The sequence below is a fragment of the Culex quinquefasciatus genome, chromosome 1 (genome assembly GCF_015732765.1).
Source record: "Culex quinquefasciatus strain JHB chromosome 1, VPISU_Cqui_1.0_pri_paternal, whole genome shotgun sequence".
Classification (NCBI taxonomy): domain Eukaryota; kingdom Metazoa; phylum Arthropoda; class Insecta; order Diptera; family Culicidae; genus Culex; species Culex quinquefasciatus.
In genome coordinates this window covers 92,508,872-92,532,812 of record NC_051861.1, presented here as the reverse complement: position 1 = coordinate 92,532,812, position 23,941 = coordinate 92,508,872, and the positions used below count along the sequence as shown (strand labels likewise).

The 23,941-nt window shown below is 43.2% G+C and overlaps 2 protein-coding genes across 2 annotated transcripts in view; one reads left to right on the top strand and one right to left on the bottom strand.

Annotated features, from left to right (window-relative positions):
* Positions 1-17,231, bottom strand: part of LOC6052566 (transcriptional regulator ovo) — a 31,919-nt gene extending 14,688 nt beyond the window's left edge. The window contains 1 exon segment of the mRNA XM_038266913.1: positions 16,311-17,231. Coding sequence (XP_038122841.1) covers positions 16,311-16,491 — 181 coding nt within the window. The 5' untranslated portion in view covers positions 16,492-17,231.
* LOC6052564 (RYamide receptor) lies at positions 762-1,915 on the top strand. The gene has a single exon (XM_001868775.2). It carries the CDS (start codon positions 773-775, stop codon positions 1,913-1,915), a length of 1,143 nt encoding a protein of 380 aa, XP_001868810.2. The 5' UTR covers positions 762-772.
* Positions 17,232-23,941: the final 6,710 nt, after the last annotated feature.

Below are 23,941 nucleotides of genomic sequence, written 5' to 3'. Positions count from 1 at the left end.
TGCAGAGTTCGCGGCGACGGCGACCCCCGGGGTCGGTTCCGAAATTGCGCCAAGTCACGTCCCGTTCTTGAACTCTCTGACTTGGCATGCTGGACTAGCGATGGGTAGCTTTCTTCTAGGGGAAAAAATGGTTGGGTTTTGCTATTTGTCACTAGGTGTCGCCCTAAATGTTATAAGCTTTGCACTATTCGCCACCAGGTCTGTTTTGGAAGCTTCGAACTAATCAACACCAAGGTCTCTGAACTCCTGGTTGAGGTCTTGATAACAAAGTAGTTTGGCGATAAAGAGCATCTACTCGTCACTAGATGTCACAAAGAGTTGAAGTTGATCGGTACCGGAATTGCGCCAAGTCACGTCCGGTTGGAAGAATAACTCAGTTGACTTTCCTGTAGCTTGCTGGACATGATCTATAGTCAAAAACCACCTACCTCTAGCTTGTTACGGCGGTGACCATCAGATCTTCACTCCGAGAAGTTCTTGGATGACATGGTTCGACGAAGTCAATGAGGTAATAAATATAGGTACCTTAAGGGATCCCGAGACTGTGTGGTTCCTAAGATTTTCGCCGCGCTGAGTTCAACAAACTCATTACCATTCGAAAAACAGCAACCGCAAGTCACTTCCCGAACGCGTCCCGTCTTTTCAACCGTCTATGCTAACTAGCCGAGATCTGTTGACACCGATATGCAATACCTCGCGTGACATCTCACTCTAGAACACCAAAACAAGCCCAGTTGCACTTTAACCGGCGTTCGCGACGTACCGTTCCAGGATGAACCTCACCCTGCTCGATCGCAACTTCACCGCCAACGCGTCCTTCGACTGCGACGCGTCCTCGATCGTCCCCGAGGGGATCGCCTCGCTGCGCTTCCAGGTCCTGATCTGCCTGGCGTACACCACCATCTTCCTGGTGTCGATCGTCGGCAATACGGCGGTCTTCCTGGTGGTGCACCTGCAGCCGCGCATGAACACCGTCACGAACCTGCTGATCGCGAACCTCGCCACTGGCGACATCCTCATGACCATCTTCTGCATTCCGTTCTCGTTCATCTCGATCTTCGTGCTGCAGTACTGGCCGTTCGGCGCGCTGATCTGCCGGATCGTCAACTACTCGCAGGCGATCTCGGTACTGATCTCCGCGTACACGATGATCGCGATCAGCGCCGATCGGTACCTGGCGATCATGTGGCCGTTGAAGCCGCGGCTCACCAAGCGGACCACCAAGATCTTGATCGCGCTCGTTTGGAGCGGTGCCCTGCTGACCGCAGCCCCGATTCCACTGTTCTCATCCCTAGTTCAACCGATCGACTACTACGACCAGTGTGACCTGTCGATCTGCACCGAGGTGTGGCCCGATCCGGACTCCGACCACAGCTACTCCGTCACCCTGATGACGCTTCAGTTCGTCCTGCCCCTCGTGGTCCTCATCTTCACGTACGTCCGGATTGCGCTCAAGGTCTGGGCGAAAGCCCCACCCGGCGAGTCCGTCAAGCAGCGCGACCTCCGCCTTCTCCAATCCAAACGCAAGATGATCAAGATGATGATCACCGTCGTGGCGGTCTTCACCGGCTGCTGGCTGCCGTTCAACGTGTTCATGCTGGTGCCCCACCTGGATCCGGAGTGGCCCCCACTACCCTACCTGTGGTTCCTGTTTCACTGGCTCGCGATGTCCCACAGCTGCTACAACCCGATCATCTACTGCTACATGAACGAAAAGTTCCGGCAGGGATTCAAACTGTTGGTTCGGACGGGGAAGGCGAGGCTGGGTGCGGTGGTGGGGGGAGGTGCGAGGCTGAGGGACAACCGGAAGCGAAGTGATGTTAGCACCAGCACCGAGTTGAGTCATCTGTACCCGAGCACGATGATAAGTACGATCGGGGGGAGTCGGGAGTGGGGCGGTAAGGCGTGGGTGTGAAAAGTGACAGCTACTTGGATGAAAACAGGTTTTTGGCGAAGAACGCGTTGTTTTGATTTTGAAGGAAGTCCCTAAAGCTTGGTAACTCAGCACAAATCGTGAGATCCACACCCTTACCAAAAATCATGATTTTTTGAGTTCCAAATCCCACTTTTCATACGATTTTTTGAGTTCAGGTACTACAACCATAAAAATGGTTATACATATAAGTTGAACTGAAAAAATCGTATGAAAAGTGGGATTTGGAACTCAAAAAGTCATGATTTTTGGTAAGGGTGTACCAAAAATCATGACTTTTTGTGTTTCAAATCCCACTTTTCATACGATTTTTTCAGTTCAATCCATATAACCATTTTTATGGTTGTAGTACCTGAACTCAAAAAATCGTATGAAAAGTGGGAGTTGGAACTCAAAAAATCATGATTTATGGTAAGGGTGCATTTAGTCTGTTTGAATTATTTTTTTATGATGGAACTCACTTCAAAAATAGGCAACTGTCAAAAATAGGCAACTGTCAAAAATGAGTACCTGTCAATGTCTGAACAGGCACACCCTTACCAAAAATCATGATTTTTTGAGTTCCAAATCCCACTTTTCATACGATTTTTTGAGTTCAGGTACTACAACCATAAAAATGGTTATATGGGTTGAACTGAAAAATTCGTATGAAAAGTGGGATTTGAAACACAAAAAGTCATGATTTTTGGTAAGGGTGCAATCGCTTTCCAATGGGTTTTAAGGGAGCGTTCTTTTATTACGTAACGCGAAAAATCGGACTTTTAGACCCCCTCCCCCCCCTCGTAACAAAATTTCCATACAAATTTTAAATTTTTTGTATGGAGCGTAACACGGCCTTCGACCCCCCCTCCCCCCCTACTGCGTTACGTAATAAAAGAAAGCTCCCTAATGAGTGTCTATGAGTTTCTTCTACATTTGACGTAAGACTACGTTTGATTGATGACTGCCTAAAGTCAATTTAAAATAAGTTTGACGTAGGATTACGATTATGTGGTAATTCTAAAATGAGTTCCAAGAAGCTGTGAGTTTAGTTTCGGTTCTAAAACTGATTATGGCTCCTAAAAGTGCTTAGATTGACGTCGGACTGCGTTTTTTTGTAATTATTTTGAAGACTTTTTTGGTTTTCAGCCATAACAGTTTCGACGACTGATGATCAGAAAAGGAAGTACGCACAACCAGTCGTTCCAAAAAATACAGTTCTGTGGGGCACATTCCACCCAATTCATATTCTAATCAGGTGTCATCGCCATTCAGCCCGCGACTACAACGTGTACCACAGTGGATATGACGAAATTTCATGAATTTGCATGAAACCACTGCGTTTCACCAGCACCAGCGCTGTGTCCAAGACAAAGAGAATGCTAATTGGCAGCAGCGACGCGTTCCCCAAAAGCAGAACGCAGCACATTCAGCGGCGCAGAATAGGTTCGAGCCCCGGGTCGTCGTCGTCGGGAAATGGCCGGGCCCTCGTTAAAATGTTAATGCGATTCTGCGTGTTTCGGATTCATTAAAAGCTAGCAAGCTAGTCCCGCCGTCCAGAACTTACATCCGAATTTGGACGCAACGTGAGAATGAATGAACCTTTAGGGCCGGTAGTCCGACGACTCTGCGCGGACCAGATCCATTTTCGGACTTAGTATTACATGCAAATCAACCCGCGGAGAGATGATCGCTTGATCTCCGCGGAGTGGGATTCATTAACCGCTCGTAACGCGCGCGTACTCGACTCGACAGCATTCATTCAGGCTGTTCAACGAACCGTGCCCCGGCTATCCGCTGAGTTAACAGTCAATTGTGCCGGTCGAGTTTGATCGCGCACACACCAAACAGGTGCTGCTTAGTGATTCAAATGACGCGCAAAAAACAACAACGGCGGGACTCGGAGGGGGTGGGGAGTGCGCGAAACAATGGACTTTGGGACAGGGCGTCACATTCCGGAGCGGTTCAACAGACGGTGCGGTGCACTAGCGCTGTCGGTGAATAGCGCGGTGACGAAAGGCGTTGCGTTTGATGGCGGGATATTGCTGTGAAGATCTTCCGACGTAACGGGGAAGAGCTTCAGAGGGACACATTGTTGGATGATCGCGGTCATCTTGGGGCTCTTTGGAGCTAAGGCCTAAGGGTCTACCGACGTAACGAGCTATCGAAAGGCGGTTGTCAACCCCGGATGATATCGGGAGATCTTTGGGTAGCATTGCTGGATATATTGACGCCTATGTCAGATGTTCTAAGTCTACCTGGAACGTCTTATAGTGAAGATCTGGTGATCTATCGCCGTAACAAGCTAGAGGTAGGCGGTTTCCGACTGTAGATCATGTCCACAAAGTTTCAGTGAAGTCAACTGAGTTGATTGTGCACGAAATGAAATGTTCTGGTCTAATTTGAAACTCTTTGAGTTGAAGATCTGGCGATCTACCACCGAAGCAAGCTAGAGGTAGGTGGTTTCCGATTGTAGATCATGTCTAGAAAGCTTCAGTGAAGTCAACTGAGTTGATTGTGCACGAAATGAAATGTTCTGGTCTAATTTGGAACTCTTTGAGTTGAAGATCTGGTGATCTACCACCGAAACAAGCTAGAGGTAGGTGGTTTTTGGCTATAGATCAAGTCCACAATGCTTCAGTGAAGTCAACTGAGTTGATCGTGCACGAAATGAAATGTTCTGGGGCAATTTGGAACTCTTTGAGGTGAAGATCTGGTGATCTACCGCCGTAGAAACCTATAGGTAGGCGGTTTCCGATTGTAGATCATGTCTAGAAAACTTCAGTGAAGTCAACTGAGTTGATTGTGCACGAAATGAAATGTTCTGGTCTAATTTGGAACTCTTTGAGTTGAAGATCTGGTGATCTACCACCGAAACAAGCTAGAGGTAGGTGGTTTCCGACTGTAGATCATGTCCACAAAGCTTCCGGATCGGCAATAGAGTAAATTGCACTTTGAAGTGAAGATCTGATGATCGACCACCGTAACAAACTCGAAGAACCCTTTTTGGGGCAACTGATCTCGTCTGTTGAACTTCAACAACCCTAGCTGCGTGTTGTTGACAACTCCGCTGCAAGTTCTAGGCCGTCCCAAAACAACAACAGGACAACCGTCGCGCGGTGGAATGCGTTGTTATGACTTTGCCGAAACCACAACGCGCTGGAAAGTTTTGAGAAAACGTTCAAAACAAAAAGGGCCATGCCACGTCCAGCAGAACGCATCAACCTTGCGTAATGTGGACCGACACTGTAACAAAAGCGCATGCCGCTTTCATTAGACGTTCCCGTTACTTGAAGTTGGGATTAGATCGTAAAAACTCCCCGAAATTTAATCAACTCTTTTTGTTTAGAAGGAAGTGCGCTGATTTTCCAATTTGAACGCGTTGATGAACGATCGCCGCTCCGCGGCAAGAGACCTTTTCCCCAGGTTCTTTACGAGCCGCTGCGCGGCGTAAAGTCTTCCACGTTATTGCCGATCGTACCTGTGTTGGTAGTCACCACAGGTACGTAAGTACCACCATCAACATGATGTAATCTCGCTGATGTTAGTTAATCTACTACGACAAGCGCGCGCGATCGCTCCGCGATCACCAATACCATCGCGGTAGGCCGCGATCCAACCTGCCCAGCAGAAGTACAGTTAGCGCTGACTCGACGCTCTGCTATGCCTACTGCGACGACGACGACAACGTCGTCGCCGACTTGGTATTGGTGCGCGCTGAGTCGGCGTTCTTCGCCTTCATTCACCTCCCCCTTTTGGGGCGACCCAAGTCTTCTAAGCTGGTTTTAGAAGCGCGCGCGCGTTGGTGTGAGTTTCTTAAGGTGGTCGCCAAGTCTTAGTGTTGTCTTGGGGGGCCCGAGCATAGAAGCCACCATTTCACCGTGACTTTGATCATGACACTCAAGAGAGCCGTGACCGTGAGCGAGTCTCGTGGCGAATGTCTGCTTGTTTGGTTTGGTTGGCTCAGGTTGATCTTGGACTTGAAGTTGCTACCGCGCAGGTCGTGCGCACACACACACGTACACGCGGTAGCGCTTCGCGCTCGGCGATTTAAAATGGCGGAGAAAGGAAATGAGAAATTAAATTAGAACGCTCTTGTTTTTTTGCTGTTGATGAGTTGGGGCTTGGGAAGGTCAATTTGGAGAGTGGTCGTCTTCGACGAAATGATCTTGACAGGCCACCCCGGAGATATCTGCTCTCCGCGCACAGGGTTGATGAACTTTCTCTCAAATTGGTAGCCGGGTGAGATGTTCTACTAGGCAATTTCTCTTCTTCTATTGAGAAGATGAGCTCGAGAAGGCCGCCGCCAAGGTGGCATCCGATGACTTTTTATTGCTTCCTGTTGCCGGCAGAGGTTCTGGCCGCGGCCGCGGCAAAGATAACCGTAATTAGAGGCTCGGACGGACCGGTGAGAAAGCTTTTTTCGAAAAGAAGATGCGCTTTTTTATGCTGATTGGACGACCTTTTTTATAGGTAGGTTGATTGGCGCGAAGGTTTTCTGAAAATTGAATTTTCAAACCTTTATTGGTAGCTATTGGGGTTGCCCACTTACGTAAATCTCTGTTGCCATAAGCTATGTCTGAATTGTTGAGGTTAAGATTCTTACCTGAAAATAGAAGAGAAAACAAACGTTAGAAAATAAACAGAGTTAGTTTTAACACGATCAAAAATCTTCAATAATGCATTTCTTAAGTCAAAAAGAGCTCGAATCATTAAAATTGAGTCCAAAATTAGAACTACAGAACAAATATTTTTCGAAACTAATTAATCAAAAGAAAAAAAAAGCATTATTCATTCACAGTGTTGCAAAAGAGTGATAGAAAAGCTATCAATAGATTATCTCTGCACCAAAAATATCCGAGAGTATAGCGGCCGTCACTATAGCTTGTGAGATCTCTTCTTGTGTCTCGTGATTCAGCGATGCCATTCTATCATTTTCTCGACTATGCGCTCACCGCTGAGTCTCTCAACCTCTCCGAAACTGCAATGAGAGAACGCGAGATGGCGATTAGAGACCACGCATGACTTCAAACTGCGTTTGCAAAATTGGTTTTGTGGCGGCTTTTGTGGTTAAACGCTGTTGTGGTAGGATGATCGTGGAAGCGAGAATGAGAGAGAAAAGGAAAATGTCAATCGCGAGTGGGTAAACACAAAAACGTGTTCGGCTATGTTCGGCGCTGAGAGTTTCAATGAAGAGAGAAGAGCAGTTGTATTTGAGGTATGAATATTCAGGCGGGATAATTGTAGTTGCTGAGAGGTGATATTTTGATATTTTAACAACCCTGTTCATTCACCTCATGAAAAATAAAATTTTCTATAAAAAAATAGTAAAATGTGCTCGAATGTTTTCCAATAGCCAAATTGATGAATAAAGAAACTTCTAGTGCATTTACAATGATTTAACACCTTCCAGACGTCATTTTCCCACTTTTAGAAACTGCTCGAAAAGTGCTCGAAAACTGCTCGAATCCTTAAATTTTGGTTGAAATAGACAAATTTCTATATTTTATCAATCTGTAAATGTTGTAACACACATATATACTCAATTGGAAGCTGCCAAGTCGCAAAAGGGCAACCCTGTCATTAGATACACTGATGAAAGAACACTAATTTAATTTACAAGTTTGAAGATTTTTTGAAAAAAAAACAAGAGTTAGCAAATAAAAAGGCATACAAATTTCACTTGCTAAAACGAGATCTTCAAACGGTCAGTGTAACTTTTAGCTCTCAACTAAAAAAGAACTTCTATGCAAATCCTTCCACCAACTCCACATCAAGCCTCTTAGAAAACATCTTCCCAGTACAATGCCTCCCGCTCTCGTCATTATGGCGGATAGTTCTTTTTTCTGCACATAGCAAAAAACTCTAAACCTTCACATAATATAACGTTTCAAGCCCTGGCTGCTGCTGCTCTATTCTGCCCGGTCATGTCGTTCCCGACTGCTCTCAACAAGCAACGCGCAAGAATCCCATTGCTGTGGTAATTGCGCGCAAAAAACCTTCAATTTCCCAGCCCGGAGGAACCGTGTTCTAGCCTATTAATGCTCCACTTTGCACTGAGAAAAAAAGGTTAAATAAATTAGATTTTTTCTGTTTCACAGATTTTTGAAATTTCGCCGTACATAAATTAAATTCAGTGGAATCTGCTTAAAAATTTGAACAAATTTTCAATCAAACATTTTTTTTAGTGCACCTAGCGACGGGAAGCGCCGTAAGAGACTGCCTCTTTACAGCCCTAGAAGAATCGAATTGAATCCGTTTCCCATGATGGAGCATGAAGCCGTTCGTCGTCGTCGTTGCAAAACAAAAGACTTGAACGCTCGACCAGAAGACGACGACGACGTCCCATTCTTCCCTGCAACACTGAGTTTGCGCTGAAGACGACTTGGCCTCGCCGCCATGTTCTGGTTGAGCTGGCTCTAGCAATGGGAAGGGGGGTTGGACACTGTTGAAAAAACTCAGTTAAATGTGCTCGAATACGCTCTAAACACAATTTCGATGCGTAATGCAACTTCCAGTGCATTGCACATGATTCTACACATTTCAGACATCATATTCTCACTTTTAAAAACTGCTCGAATAGTGCTCGAAAACTGCTCGAATCGTCATTTTGGGGTTAAAATAGGCAAATTTCACCATGCCATCATTCTGTAACCGTTTTTACTCACTAATACGCTTAATCGAAAGCTGCCAAGTCGCTCACGAAAGCCTTTTTATACAGTGCCTCAGAGAAGAAATAAAAACAGGAATGGTTCGGCGCGGCATAATACATAATGATGAGGAGCGTCCGCTGCTGCTCGCCATTATAATAGTGGGTCTCGTCCGAACCTTCCCCCCTCCGCTGTCCACACACCACCCCTCCGGTAAAGAACCGTGTACAACAACAACCGGTGCTTTTATAATTTCCTGCTATCTCTCTCGCTTGTTGTGTTGCTTCGCCTTCTGCCCCGTTCTTCGTCGACGTTCAGCAGCGAGTCTCTGAAGAGTCCCGAGCTCGCGGCGAAATCAGGTTTTATCAAGGTCAAACTTTTAGAAGATATTGACCTTGCGTTGAACGCGTTCGAGACTGGGGAGCGCTTGGAGGCTCTCCCCGTAAGTCGCTGGTACAGCTAGGATTCGCGGTTCTCGTTCTCGTTCTGCTTGCGAACGGTTATTCTGATCTGACTACGCGCTTCTTTGTTGGGTGCGTTCCACGAAGTCACGATGGTCAAGCTGCTGATTGGTCTCAAAAATAAATTATCAGCGATTCGCTTTTGCGTCGTCTTTTTTTTTTGCCGCGGCCCATCTTCGACGAATCGATTTGGAGCAATCGCCGCCTGTTCTGGGGCTCTTAATTGGGTTTGCTCAGGAAGTCGTCCTCGCAGGCTAACGCGCAGGACACCTGACGCCAACCCGTAGATCCGCCCTTAAGTTACACAGGAAGCCTACAATTCAAATTCACCCCTCGAAATGTTTGATTTATTTCACGGTGAAGATCCTGAACGGGGTGGGTGAAATCACAGAACGTTTGTCCCGAGAAATTTGATAGTCATCTGGAGGCAGAGAATCCCAACAGGATCAAACAAAGGGAGATCCTTAATGTTCGAAAAGGTACGACTTCCTTCTCTGCTGTCGTCGTATTCCAACTGGCATTGCCCTGCGCAGAATTCTCCCACGATTGCGATTCGAAAAAGGTCCTCTTTCAATTTGGAAAGGAAGAATACAGGTTGAAAAGGGTGATCCTTATAGTTGCTTAGAAAAAATCAAAATCGAATAAAATATAAAATTTATTTTTTCTAAATTTTACAATATTTCAGGCACCTCGTAACTGCATTTTATAGAATCATTTTTTTTATTAAATGAGTTTTCCAATTCTAAAATTTCCTGTTTTTTTAGGTGACATTTCTTGACCATTTTTTAGACACGAGTGTCACCCTGTATCAAAAACATTATGTCCTTTTATCCACCTTTTCGCAGTATTTCTTCTGATTGTTCCTTTCCCCTTTTTAATTCGATCAGATGTCCTTTTTCCCACTATTTTTTCTCTCTCCTTTCAATCGCAGGTAGTCAGACGCCCTCCCGGTGAGATTCCATTACCTGATGTCCTTTTTTCTTCTCTCTCTGTTTTGTTTACCCAGATTCTTCTGGCAATATCAGCAGCATGTGTGTGATCTGCACTTGTGCAGAATGAATCTGTGGTTGGTGCAGGTTCTCGGATTAAAGCTTTTTGTCTTCTTTGGGATCAGCGGATTAGGTCGTGCATAGCTAATGGATTGACTTTGCCAAGATTTTGAAGCTTGAAAAGTCGAATTCATTCATTGACATTGTTTCAAAAACTCGAAAAGTTAAAAAAATAGTGCTCAGAATCATCAAATCAAAGCGTAACAAAACTTTTAGTATATCTTAAACGATTCTACATGTTGTTGTCGTCAATTTCCAACTTTTAAAAACTGCTCGAATACTGCTCGAAAAGTGCTCGAATTTTCGAATTGACGTCTAAATTGAATATTTTCAAGCTAGGTATCTCGTATGAAAAGAGATCTACAAGAATCTAAGCTTAAATGCATCTTCAACGTCTCACCCACACCTCTGCACAAAAGCGAAGAACTGTCCGTTCCCGAGTACAAAGGAAAAAAAGTAACATCCATTCGAACGTTCGAAAGGCATCGAAGCATAAACTTGCTCGTTATGCTCTAGTCTTCGTTTTTCGTGCCTACCTTCTTCGACAGCCTGGCAAAAAAACGAACGAACAACCCAACTCCTAGAACTCTGTAGAAGGGAAGGGTTTTTTTCTCCCTTACTTTTTTACGACCCTCAAGAACCCTCGCCGGAGGCAGGCCCGAGCCTATTAAATCATCATTTGCAGCCATAAAAGCGGCTCTGTCGAAGGTCGAGTAATAAAAGCATAAAACTTTTCCGATGGAGTTAAAGGGATGACGTTTCGGTCGGCCTTCTTCAGGAGGGTGAAATTGTTCGCGTTCGCGAATCCTTGAAGTGTCCACTTCCCCTTTCGCTGCGGAGAAAACCGCGCCATTAGTCAACTTGCGGAAACATCCTTCGTTTCACCGCTCACACGCGAGAGAGAGAGAGTCGGAGAAAATCTGGCTGACCGCCAAATGCGCCGCAAAACGGCAGTTCCTAGACGCGACTTGCTCACCTTACCGCGCACAGCATCCACCAATGCGAGATTGCCGCCGACGTTACCCTTGATCTTTGTTTGCGGCGACGACGACGACTTCAGCGCGCCGAAGTCTCGGTCGAGGCAAAGCGTCCGATCATGTGCGGTTTGGAGCGCTTGATCGGAGTTGCCAACCTTGGTCTTGGCATACATTTTCCTTTTGCAGCGAACGGTGTGTGTTGAGAGTGGAAGTAGACTCTGGGTAGTACTCCCGCGGAGGGTCGGATGCTGCGCTGCTACTACGTAAGGTAGTGTGAGGTAGAATGCGAACGACAATCACGCTGCGACTAGTGCCGCGGGCTAGTTGATTAATGGTCCAACCTCCAACTCGGCGTACTAACTGATTGGAACAGTTACGTACGTTACGGCGTTGGACGCTGGCTAGGGATGCCACAACGGTTCACTTGCTGAACCGTTGAGGTATCCCTAGACTTAGTTTGACAGAGTTGACAGAGCTTGACAGATTTGTACTTACCTGAGATGATTCACCCACTTGTTGCACTTGTACTTACCTCAGCACCATTTGCAAAACACTTCACGCTTAAGTACAACTTGAAGTCCGTAATTGAGAAGGCGTTGGAGTCATTCGATGTACTTAAGTGTTATGTGTCTTACCAAAAGTGCTGAGGTAAGTACAAGTGAAACAAGTAGGTGAATCATCTTAGGTAAGTACAAATCTGTCAATATAAATGAGCTGGAACAATAACTACTCGAATAATACTTGAAACTGCTCTAACTTCTACATTGGTGCAAAATACAATTTCCAAGGAATTGCTGACAAATATGCGTCTGCCGGACGTCATTTCCTCGCTTCCAGAAACTACTCGAATAGTGCTCGAAAACTGCTCGAATCGCTCAATTTGATTCAAAAAAGCATACAAATCGCTAAATGTTTCATCTCAACGATATCTCATCTAAAAATACCTCAAATTCCGTCACTCCATCAGCTTCACGCCACTCTAACCCACCATTCTGGGCGCCCCGTTGCGTCAATCATTCTCAGATCTCACCCCGTAACCGCAAGATAACAGCGCGGTGCAGAACCCCTTGCGCGACCTGTGCTCAACCCTCGTCGTCGTCTCGAGGGGGGTAAATAAAGCTTTTGGGTCAGGGTTGACGACATGTCGCCGACTCGGTAACTTCAAGCGGCGTCATATATGGACACCAAGTGCCGCGCGTCGCGCAACTGGACGCGATTTGCTGCGAATATTTTTTTTTCTTGCATCGGTACTTCAGGGTGTGATAATTGTGGTCGATCGTATCCTTCGGAAGCTGCCCCGACTCTCTTCTCGAGAGAGGTTCGCAAGAAAGCGTTCGCGCAAAATACCGGTTTCGGAACTGGCGGAATCTGGGTCAAGTCCAAGCTAGGGTCCACCCACGGCGGACCGCCGCATATGTGCGGCCACCACTTCGACAACAATAAAAGGAGGTCTCAATGCCGCGCGCGCGTAGTAGGCTAAGATCATGGCAACGGGCGACGTGACCGGCCTGCTGCGACCAAATCGACAAAGTCGACAATACGTGAAAGGGTGTCCAATCCCGAAGGCTAGATCGTGGCTTGCGCGGTGACGTCAGGTGGCGCGCCAATTCCCTTTCTGACAGCACAAGTGCTGCTGCCGTAATTCGAGCAGTTTGGCGCGACGCGTCCTCGGAGTTCTGATTGATCGACAATTTTACGCGCAATAGGGTTGGTAAAATCGCACCGGCTAGCAAAAGCTAAAGTCGCACAGCTCAAATTGTTTCACCTGCGCGAAAACGTCGCGCGTTCGTCTTCGTTCAGCCGGTTTGTGCATACCTTGCTGTTTAGGTTGGGACTTTTATTGAGTTGGTTGGCATGCAAAACGCGCCCGACAGTGTCAAATTTCGTGATTGCCAGAGAGGTGTAGACGGTGCTGAAAACGACGCGACGAAGAAGAGGAGGTAGAAGAAGCGGTGGTAGCGAAAAAAAAACACATACACAGGGCCAAGGTGAGGAAACAAGACTTAAGGCTAAGCTCAAGCTCAACCAGGGGGGTATGGCGCGCGAATACAAACAGACCGGCTGTGCCGGCAGTTCTAAACTGTGACCAAGATGATTTGGGTAGAGGTGATCACTATTTCATGATTATTGTTATTGCTTCTCGATTACGGACTTCAGGTTGCACTTAAGCTCGAACTGAGCTTAGTTGGTTAAAGTGTAAAGTTGGTGTAAACGCAGGTAAGTAATCCAGTGAATTCAGGTAAGTACAAATCTGTCAATTCTGTCAACATCTGTCAACTTGTAGAAAATTTTTGTTAATCGAGCAGTTTTGCTTTGATTAACAAACGTTCCCACATGATCACCCCTCACGCCACCTTGGCGGTGGGTCAGAACTCGCACCTTGAGTCACACAATCGGGGCGATGATGATGTGCTAAGCGCTCTCGGAATCGTAGTAGCCGTTGACGTGCTCAACGCGATGTTTGCCCAATAACGGTACACCAATACCATGGCGGCCATGTGAGTTTGTCTGAGATCGCGACTTAATTAGTGCTGCGCGCGCATCTCCTAGGGCTGGAGATTTGTTCTTGGCCGAACTGATCTGGGTCGCGATCGCCACCTTGACCATGTGTGTGTGTGTGGGAGCAAATTTCGCTAACAGGTGTTTGAAAACTGCTCGAATGATGCCTTTTTCGTGTTTTGAAGGAGTCAAACATTCTAGAATAGTCTAGTTATGCTTCCAACCTTTTTCCCAACTGCTCGAAAGTGCTCGAAAACTGCTCGAATGCACTTCCGGGGCCCGTTTCGGGCCTCAAATCGCCCAATTCCCGCCACATTAGAATGCGCATATCTAATCGCGCCGCTCGTGTCACTTGCCGGGGCGTTTTTGGGGCTGCCACCAGCTTAAATTTGCAATGAAAATGGAAACGCCACCGCAATCAAACACAACAAATTGCGTATTCAAACTTTGGTGTTTTTCCATTCCGCGTACTCTATAGCTCCCTTGTTTCGCGCTGATTCTGTCACTTTTGTGGAGGGAGGGGCTCACGGGGCAGGTAGAGTAGAATCGTCGCCGGGTAACGATCGTCCTGAAATTCAAATTCCGATCAAATGTGGCGGCGGCGGCGGCGGCGCGCATCTCGGTTTGCAAGTCTGATCCGGGAGCTGAAAGGCACCTTCTGGAAACGGCACACTCGCGCAGTTGCATAACCCGGGGACGACCCCCGTCGATGCACTTCACCCTTCCTCCGGGAAGATGGGGGATGCAGTGATTATGCAGTCGAGACTGTTCGCGAAAAAAAAACAAGAGTGCAGAGCTGGTCGAAGTGGTCGAACTCTCTTCCGAGGCCGACCAGCCACGTGTATTCAAATTTGGTAGGTTTTTCGTCGGATGTTCCGGCGATTTCGTAATCGCTCAAGACTTGAACTAACTGTTCCACTGATTAGCATGTCTGTGCGAGTTTGAGTTCTAGCGAACTCGCCGCGTCAACAAACAAACAAATGAATAATTGAAAGCGTTTTGTGATTCTCCGTAGGTCACCGCCGCCAGATGTACTGGTTTAGATTGGAGATTTGATCAACGGTGGCCCCAATGCATCTTAAAGCGGCGTCGCCTGTGGCGATTAAAGTTTAATGGAAAGTGGAGAAAATTCTATGCGGCGAAGCGGAGCCAGGAGTGTGACCGGTAAACGTGGAATATTTCAGGAGTTTGAGCTCAACGGGGTTTGCTGCGTTTCGTCGAGCAATGTTGGAAGACTTCCCGATTACGGACTTCAAGGTGCACCTTAAGCTCGGGTTGGTTTGAGGAAATTGATGTGTTTGTGAAAGTGATTAATCTCAGGTAAGTACAATTCTGTCAAATCTGTCAATGCTGTCAAATCTGTAAAATTTTGTCAAAATTATTTAATAAAAAAAAGCTAGTTTTAAATTTTAAGCGTGGAAATCAAAAGAGTTAGACATTTCTTGGGCATCTAGAGGTCTAAATTTAAAGAAATAAATCCAGTTTTGAAACACGTTTTATAAAATGTATACTCAAAAAAATTGGTGATGAATTTCAGGGTTCTGTTTTCAAGTTTAGTTCAGGTCAAGTTCATGTTAAGCTTAAGGACCTATTTCTCACATAATTCATTTTTTTAAAGTGTTGTGTTGACTATTAATAACGTTTAAAAAGAATAAAAAAGGAATGTTTTGTAAACAAAACAATTAACAGTTTTTAGCTTCAAATTAAAAAATAAAACTGAACATCTTAAGAACCTACGCGAAACCAAATTTGGAAAAAAGAAAACAAAACAAAAAAAAACCATTTGTATTTATGTGAAAAAACTCAAATATTGAACCTTCGATTTGTTTCATAATTGAAAGACGACACTTGAAAAATAGAAAAAAATATTTCTATAATAGTTAACAAGGACTAAAAATTACACCTAAGTACAGAAATAACGTGACAAGGTTGCCAGATTTTCGAATATTATGTCGAAAGGTTCTACAAAAAAAAATCCAAACGATGTTCAGTTCAGGATTGTTTTTTTATTGCATTTTTTGAAATATTTAGCTTTGAAAAGTTATTTAACTTTCATATAAATGCATACAATTTAAGGCATGCTAGATCTTCAGTACTTTGCCAAAATCTAAGGCCTTTTTTCTGTATGAAAGAAAAGTTTTTTTACGTTTAGTAAAAAAAATACAAAATATCCTTTTAATGCCATTTCATACATCAGACCTTGAAAAGATTAGTTCACAAATTTAACCTAAGTGTAAATATCTCACAAAACAGTTGCCAGTTCAACAATTGATATGACTGCCCAAAAAGGTATTTCAAACACAAATCGAACAAACAATAACAACTTCCGGAAGTTATTTTTATACAAGTTTAAGGATTTTACTTAAGTACTCATGTTCCAGGGCAGGGTTGTCAGAGACTAAAAATTGAGTAATATTTGATTTTAAAAGTTCTAAGCGATAAGATTTTTGTCTGTTTTATTTAATACTGACATTTATAGTATAAAAGTAATGTAAAATGGTTTATAAAAATTTAAATTAAAGAATTCCAATTAAGTGCTCATATCTTTGAGCACGGTTGCCAGACCTTGAATAAGTTTTCCAAATTGGAAGAGTTAATATTGCATATACTCATTTTGCAATACTATACAAGTTTTTCAGTTGAAATGTTAAATTTTGGAAAATAGTTATTATAAATTTTTGATGTTTTTTTATGTTTGAATGTCAAACAGATTTCAAAAATAGCTTTCTTAGATATTCAAAGATCTAGAGAGTTCCACATACCTGTCGCCTCCTTGCCGACCTGCTTCTTGCGGGACACCAGCGACAGCGGCTCGTTCAGGCCGCCCTCGCCGCCGGAATCGCCGTCGACGCTGCCATCGGCGCCGGTCGGATCGGCCGACTCGACCAGCTGCTGCTGCTGGTTGTTCCAGTGCTGCCGGAACCAGTGTTTGATCTTCGGCATCTTGTTTCTGGTTTAGCTTCTGCTACTGTTACGACGAAAATAATCCAATCTAGTAGTCGGGGGTCACTTAAGGGTCATAGCACTACCCCGGCCAAACACTTGCTTTTGACACTTGTTTTTTCTCGTTTTGACAGCTCCTTTGTATGGTAATCCACTTGCGGGAGCAGGTCTGTTTTGACAGTTGGGACAGGCCTTGCTTTGTTGCGACACTTGTGTAACTTGTTGATCACTTAGGGTCGCAGCGAGATCTGGTTTGCCGTTGGTTCTTCCTTTCAGATCACTTAATCCTGACTTAACTCACTAATATCTTAGAAAATATTGCACTTTGATTAGTATTTTTTGTGTATTTCTTAAACTATTTTTTCTCCAGTTTCACTCAAAAAGTGGCCACACATTCACATTGCCACTTAGAAAACACCTGTCTCTCTTGAAGACCAGGTTGGACACTTCCGGCCGAGTTGTTCCGGAAGTCACTTCCGCCTTAACCGATTCCCAAAACGAAACGAAATTTTCACACGCGATTCCGGGCAGAACCGTCCTCTTGCACACTCACTCCTCTCTATCTCAATCTAGGTGTAGCGGATTCTCTGGCAATCGACCGCGAGCGCGCGCAACAACCTGGGACGACCGTTCCGTTCTTGTCGGCGTTCTTTCACTTACTGTACTCGCAAGTTCCAGCACAGTTCCCGCAGCAGTTCCGAAGCCCGGGTCCGCTGCTTGGAACTCAACGCAACGCAGAAGAAGAAAAGAAACAACACACAGAATTACAGCTAGCTGAGCGGGCCCCGAGCACATACATTCTCAGCTTTAACGTAACACGCACACACAGATGTAGAAAGCCCGACTTAAGTCACGGGCGCTTAGCGCCGACGACGAAGGTGAGAGTGTGTCAGTGTGTGGGAGAGTGAGCGAGAGGGAGGACAGAACTTTGGGGGAGAAGGAGATGGAGCAATCGTGAAACGGGATAGAGGGACGGACACACACAAAACAAAAGTACGAGTACGAAGCAAGGGTTGCCAAACTTGGCGAGGTAGCGGTTTCGGTTGTGATGGTGATGATCAGGAGAGCTTTTTGGATGTGAACGGGTTGGAGGGATTCAATCAATTCGATGCTGTTTAAAAATAAATTAAATTAATAAATTAAATGTCAGTAACCTGGTATAATTCTTTTTTTATGAAAAAGAAAGCTTGTTCGGTAACACGCTAATATGATACTAAAATTCAGGACTGTGGAGTCTTTAACACCAACAACACATTTTCAGATCAGGAAAAAGATTGACCGATCGATTTTAAGTCCGAATTTTTAAAACTATGTCTCGAATCTTCAACGTCTTCTTATTGGATTGGATGACGATTTTGGATTTTTGCAATTTTGGAATTGTTTGATGGTTGTTTAGGATCTCTAGTAATAGCCCCACCAAATTTGTGGTTAACCTAATTCACAATCATTATTACTATTATCTTATTCTAGAATGTTGTTATATCCTAACATGAACTCCATTAAAAAAATAAAAATTAATACCAGGTGGTCGGTGTGCTAAAAGTTTAAACAGTTTTGTCCCTCTACTCTGGCCATTTGGGAAAAAAAAAAAAATTGTAAAATGCATTAAACACACGTATTTACGATTTCACGGACAGCGTAAAATCCGCGAAATTTGGCTTTTTCTTATGAACTACAGTAGAATCAAGCGAGTAAATACCCTGGTTTAATTAGTGATTTTTGACGATTTCGTGAAAGGCGTGAAATTCGTGAAATTTATCAATTTCCTCAAATCATTTTTTTAAATAACAGCTTAATACATATTTCATCAAAAAGGCTTTTTAATTAAATTTTATTGGTTTTCAATTTAAAAGCTTGAATAAATATGTATGTCAAGTTCTACAGACTAACATTTACACTTACAAACATCCAAATCATGTAATACATTACGCATTTAACCATTTTCATCGGCCCGATGAAATTCCTCTAACCCCCATTCCAAACCTCCCAAAAATATTCCGTTCACTTTTAAAAGTCGCATGGGTTCCCTGCACTTTTGCCACTAGTGAACAACAAAAACATCCCCTCCCAAATCCCCACGGGACTGTATGGGCGTAGCCTTGAGCACAGTGTGGAAATTCCCGTTCTTAGATATTTTTGGTTGTACCGGGCAGCAATCAAATTGTCTAAGAATATTGAATTGACCATTGTGGCACCCCATACAGCGTGGTGCAGACCCGTAATGCTATGCTATGCTATGCTATGCTATGCTATGCTTGAATAAATATGTATGTCAAGTTGATATGAGATTTTTAGAAACTAACCAAATTCAGTAATATTTTCATTCGGTGAGTTAAACATTTTTACTGCTATTTTAATTGAAAGGTATAGTTTTGAAAGAAATTAAAAGAATAGACCTTTGTTTTATTCATAACAAAATGAAGAGTATTTTATCTTTGGGATCTTATTTTTAAAACATCAGATTTGTTTTGGACATGTTTAATTCGAGCGATATTTGTTTATTAGGGTGGATGATTCCCGTGAAAGTAAAAAAATACTACTTTTGTGTTTTCTTTTCTCATTTAGAATAAAAAAAATATTTTGTTGAAAATTATATTATTTTTGCAAATTGATTTTAAATTTAGATTTTAAAAAGTGAGCTAAAACCCTTAAAAAATATGTTCAATTGGCTAAATGTCGCAGAAAATTCCATTAATTATATTCATTTTGGCAGACAAAATTGTTAATTTTTGCTTTGATATCAAAAAATCAAATTATTCGCTCCACAGCATTGCCTTGGCGTTCTCGATTGCGAGATTCCTTTTTACACCTTAGCTGCCATCCACCCCTGGATTCAAACTGACGACCTTTGGATTGTGAGTCCAACTGCCTACCAGCGACTCCACCGAGGCAGGACCCAGGGAGACGACTCCTACACCTGGACTGAGCTATCGACCTAACACTTAAAGTTAGACCGGGGCCAACATTTACTTCGCCACCCGACGGAAGGCGTGGTCAGACAAATCTCGTCTCGAAAAATGCCACCGAGACCGTCTGGGATAGAACCCAAGCCGACTGGGTGAGAGGCAACCAGGCTTACCCCTACACCACGGTCCCGGATGCTTTGCTTGCTTTGATATGAAATTCAATAAAATGTAAAACTATATAACAGAAGCAAATTAGTGAAAAAATAGCTTTATTAGTCGAATATTAAAAGAACAGCAAATGAGAATACGCGTGCCCTACATTTTGTTTCAAAATATAAATAGAGCCCATCCATAAACCAGGAGGATGTTTTTTGAGTCGCATTCAAATTTAGTGAAGATTTTTGTTAGTTTATCGAAGAGTAATATATGATGATGCATAAAAAGTAGTGTGATTTAAACATAGAATTTTCAGAGTTATTCTAACATTTTTCAAGATCCGTGAAATTTGCATGAAATTTTATGTTTTGAAATTGTGGTCCCCGTGAAATTTGCAATTTTCGAGCGTGAAAAATCACTAAGCCTAACGATAACTAATTTCAAAATATCATGTATTCAAGTACCTCATTTAGCAGAAAAGCACCTCAAAAAAACTTTCGGAAATGTCCGGTGGACATGAATAATTTTTTAACTGATCCTGAAAATAGGGTTAATTTGCGTAAGGACGTAACGTAAGGAAACCTCCCTTTTTATAAAAGCCTGCGTTTTAACGTCTGGAAATGTAAAATAGGTGCTAAAAACAGCTTTTTTCAAAAACCGATGATGGCAACGAACGAGCCAATTTAACGTAAAAACATGAAAAATTCTAGTTTATGTGGATTAACCTAGCAGAATCACTGCTTTTCAACAAATTGGGTCCTAAAATGAAGCTTAGATTGCTGATATTATTGTTTACGGCGATAAAGCTTATTTTTCTGAGTACAATGACCCTTTGTACGAGCACAAAGAGTTTAAAATGGATTTTTAAATCAATTTTGAAAAATTAACCTCGTGGTCCTTCTTGACAGAAAAGCTCCTACTTGACAGCTCGTTCCAAGGGGACCATAGTTGATCCATCGAAAAAATGTTGTCTTGTCAAAAAAAAATTTTGCATTAAAATGAAAAAAAGTGATCAGAAATGGTTTTTAATCGTGTTTTTTACCGTTGTACATAAAAATTGACATAGGGCTTTAGTACCCAATTAAAAAAAATCTTCCCCGTTTAAACTTCACGTTACATATTTGCTCGTTGAACAGAAACCAAAACGTCAACTACAAATCCCTAAGATGATTCATAATGCAAATTCAACAAACCGTCATCTGGGGTGAATCGGGACACATGGGGTGAATTGGGACAGCTGTTTTAGCTTTTTTACTGCACAATATTTGGATACGTTTGGTTTTTTTCGGATAGAACAGTTACAGATTAACACAAATAGTGCATCGATTTCTAAATTTCAAACTTTTAAGTCTGGAGTTTTTTTTTTTAAAAGGTCCTATAAACCAAATTTTCATTTTTTGCTTTTTGGGTGTTTTTGATTACCCCTGACTCAAGGCGGTTCTAAAAACACCCAAAAAGCAAAAATTAAAAATTTGGTTTATAGGACCTTTTAAAAAAAAACTCCAGAAGTGCTCTATAACCTGCTGTCCCTATTCAAACTGTAGTCCCGATTCGCCCTAGATGACGATATTTCAAGAATTCAAGACTAAATTGAAGCTACTTAATCTTTCTTGGAAATTGCGACCCCGATATGATTCGAGGATGTTCTTCTCAAAAATTGGGGAAAAATACTTTTAACTTTATTTTCGACTCAACCTCATCATATTTAAATTCAATCTTGTGATACATTCAGGAAACAAGAAAAAAAGAGAATAATACAACTTAAAAATTGATTAATATTTATTCATCGTTTATTGTGAACAAAATTTCATCGTTATATTTGCAAAAAAATGCTTAATAATTTCAATATTTTCATAAACATTATAAATAGCTAGAACTCAGTCTGCCAACACTGCCCTCTACATTTTGAGATCACCGGCAGTTCTCCGATCGATCGCGTCGTCGTCGACAACGGCACAGGTGAGAAATGTGCTTGCAAGCAGCAGCAGCAGCAGTGTACGGAACGGATGCAAACACTCACACACTCTCTGGCAAAGAATATGAGCGAGCTTTTTTTTTTTTTGCTTGGTATTCGCGGTGCGGCTTTTTGGAGAAGCTTTTTAACCCACACACACACACATGTAAAGGCGATGTGTGATGCTAAATTCAATGGGCTGTGTTGGATTGTTTTTGAAGTGTTTTATCATTTTAATTATGAAAAAAAAAAATTATTAATAAAATATCCTAAATCACTTGATATCAAAGTATGCACCAAGCTCAGAAAACTTCAGAAGAAGAAAGCACACATCAATAAAGCCTGCTTCGATCAACTTGCGATCGTGCGGATGTGTGTGTTCACTGTTGGAGGTGCGTGCCAGTCACCGAAAAAGCACAGCAGGCAAACCTGTTATGTATATCAAACAGCACAGAACGGCGGATCGCCTCCCTTCATCTCTCTCGCTCTCTACGATTCTCTTCCGCTCACCTCTCACACGCTCTTGACCCTGTGATTTGCTTTTCTTTTCGTCGTCGTCGTCGGCGATCGTTTGTGTCCGGGGAATACACGATCGTCACTTTTTTATTGTTCTGCCACCACACACCTCTGCGATCTCTTGTGTTGCTGGTGTTGGTGCCGCGATCATCGCACCGTACCAGGTATGCTCAAGCACCGTTTCTTCGCGGATCGTCTTCTTTTGTTCGGTTGGAGGAATAAAAATAAGGTAAAAGCTTCTTTCTTTTTCGCCTACTGCGATGTGTGTACAACACACACGCACACAGTTATGCGCTTGTGTTCGGCGTAGCCGACTGGGATCGGGATCTTCGGGAACGAGATCGGCGAAGACACAAAGAACAATGAAGGAGGGAATCTTCTTTTGGTTTTGTTGTCGTCCGCGTTCGTCGTCGTCCGTCAGGATGATCGCTTGAACAATAATAAAAAAAAGCAAAAGCCATCACACACCGGTGAGGACGGAACGGACGGGGTAACAGCCAATGGTCAGGACAGGAATATTGGGCCAGAATATCAAGGTAGAGGGATTTCGGAACATCGTTAAGACAGAGGAGGAAGAAGAAAAAGAAGGCTAATGATCATTACCGGACAGGAGTGAAGCGAAGAAGTGGAATTGAGGGCCGGACACACATTATCACGGCACTAACAACACGGCAAACGGTGCGGTTTTTATTGTCCTACCCGGAGTTATTACGGTATTTCGAGTGCGGTGTTGCTCCTTTCGAATTCCTTTGAACTGTCCTAGTACTGTCCGGATTAGGTAAATTGGATTAGTCAATGGGAGTGAAACATTGAGATTTGTTTTTGTGACCTTCACAGAAAAAAGAAACTGCTGCGGTCACTTATAATGTTCAGCTGTTCCTTACGGTGGTAGATGGTGTCCTTCAATTTTGGGGCAATGACTGTCAATGATGGTTCTGAATTCAGGGTCCAGAAATAGTAAATTGAAAATAATCACTATATGTAAAATGCTTCTACAAACAACACAAAGAAACCCGTTTTTTGATTGAAACATTCTGAATCAAGATTTGAATGTTTTTCTAAAACAAACATGGCCGCCAAATGGCCGATTGGGGATGATGCCTTCCAGAGCCTTAACGTGAAGACTTCCATCATTGTCATGATTTTTCCTTCAAAGATATAAATTTTGCGTCGCTTTCAATATTTTGAAAAAACTCCTTCAACAAGTTGTTTACAATAGTGCCCTACACATGCTGATTCCTTTTGGTAACGATTATCCCATTCCTTGTTAAGTTATGAAAATCGTCATTAATCAATGATTGCCAACTAGGAGATCAATGACTGTGCCACAAAATTATATAAATTTTGAAGCACAATTGATTTAGATCAAAAATTCCTTCAGTTGCTTCAAGAAGGCAACAACCGGAACATGCTGATTCCTTTTGGTGCTGAAATTCGTAAAATTGAATTTAATACATATTTTTTATAGTGATGATTAATTTTCTTTGAAAATGGTCAACGGCTTCACCTTAAGAAAACTTATGGGTAATTCTCTACCAACTCACACGAAATCGGAAAAAGTTGCCCCGACCCCTCTTCGATTTGCGTAAAACTTTGTCCTAAGGGGTAACTTTTGTCCCTGATCACGAATCCGAGATCCGTTTTTTGATTTCTTGTGACGGAGGGGCGGTACGACCTCTTCCATTTTTGAACATGCCAAAAAAGCGGTGTTTTTCAATAATTTGCAGCCTGAAACGGTGATGAGATAGAAATTTGGTGTCAAAGGGACTTTTATGTAAAATTAGACGCCGAATTTGATGGCGTCCCCAGAATTCCGAAAAAACGTATTTTTCATCGAAAAAAAAAAACTAAAAAAAAAGTTACTTTTTGCGTTTTTTATTTGTTTCGTCGTCCGTAGACCGGCCCGTGGCTTAATGGC

Coding starts and splice junctions, on each gene's coding strand:
- LOC6052564 (XM_001868775.2), top strand. CDS start 773: ATGAACCTCACCCTGCTCGATCGCAACTTCACCGCCAACGCGTCCTTC.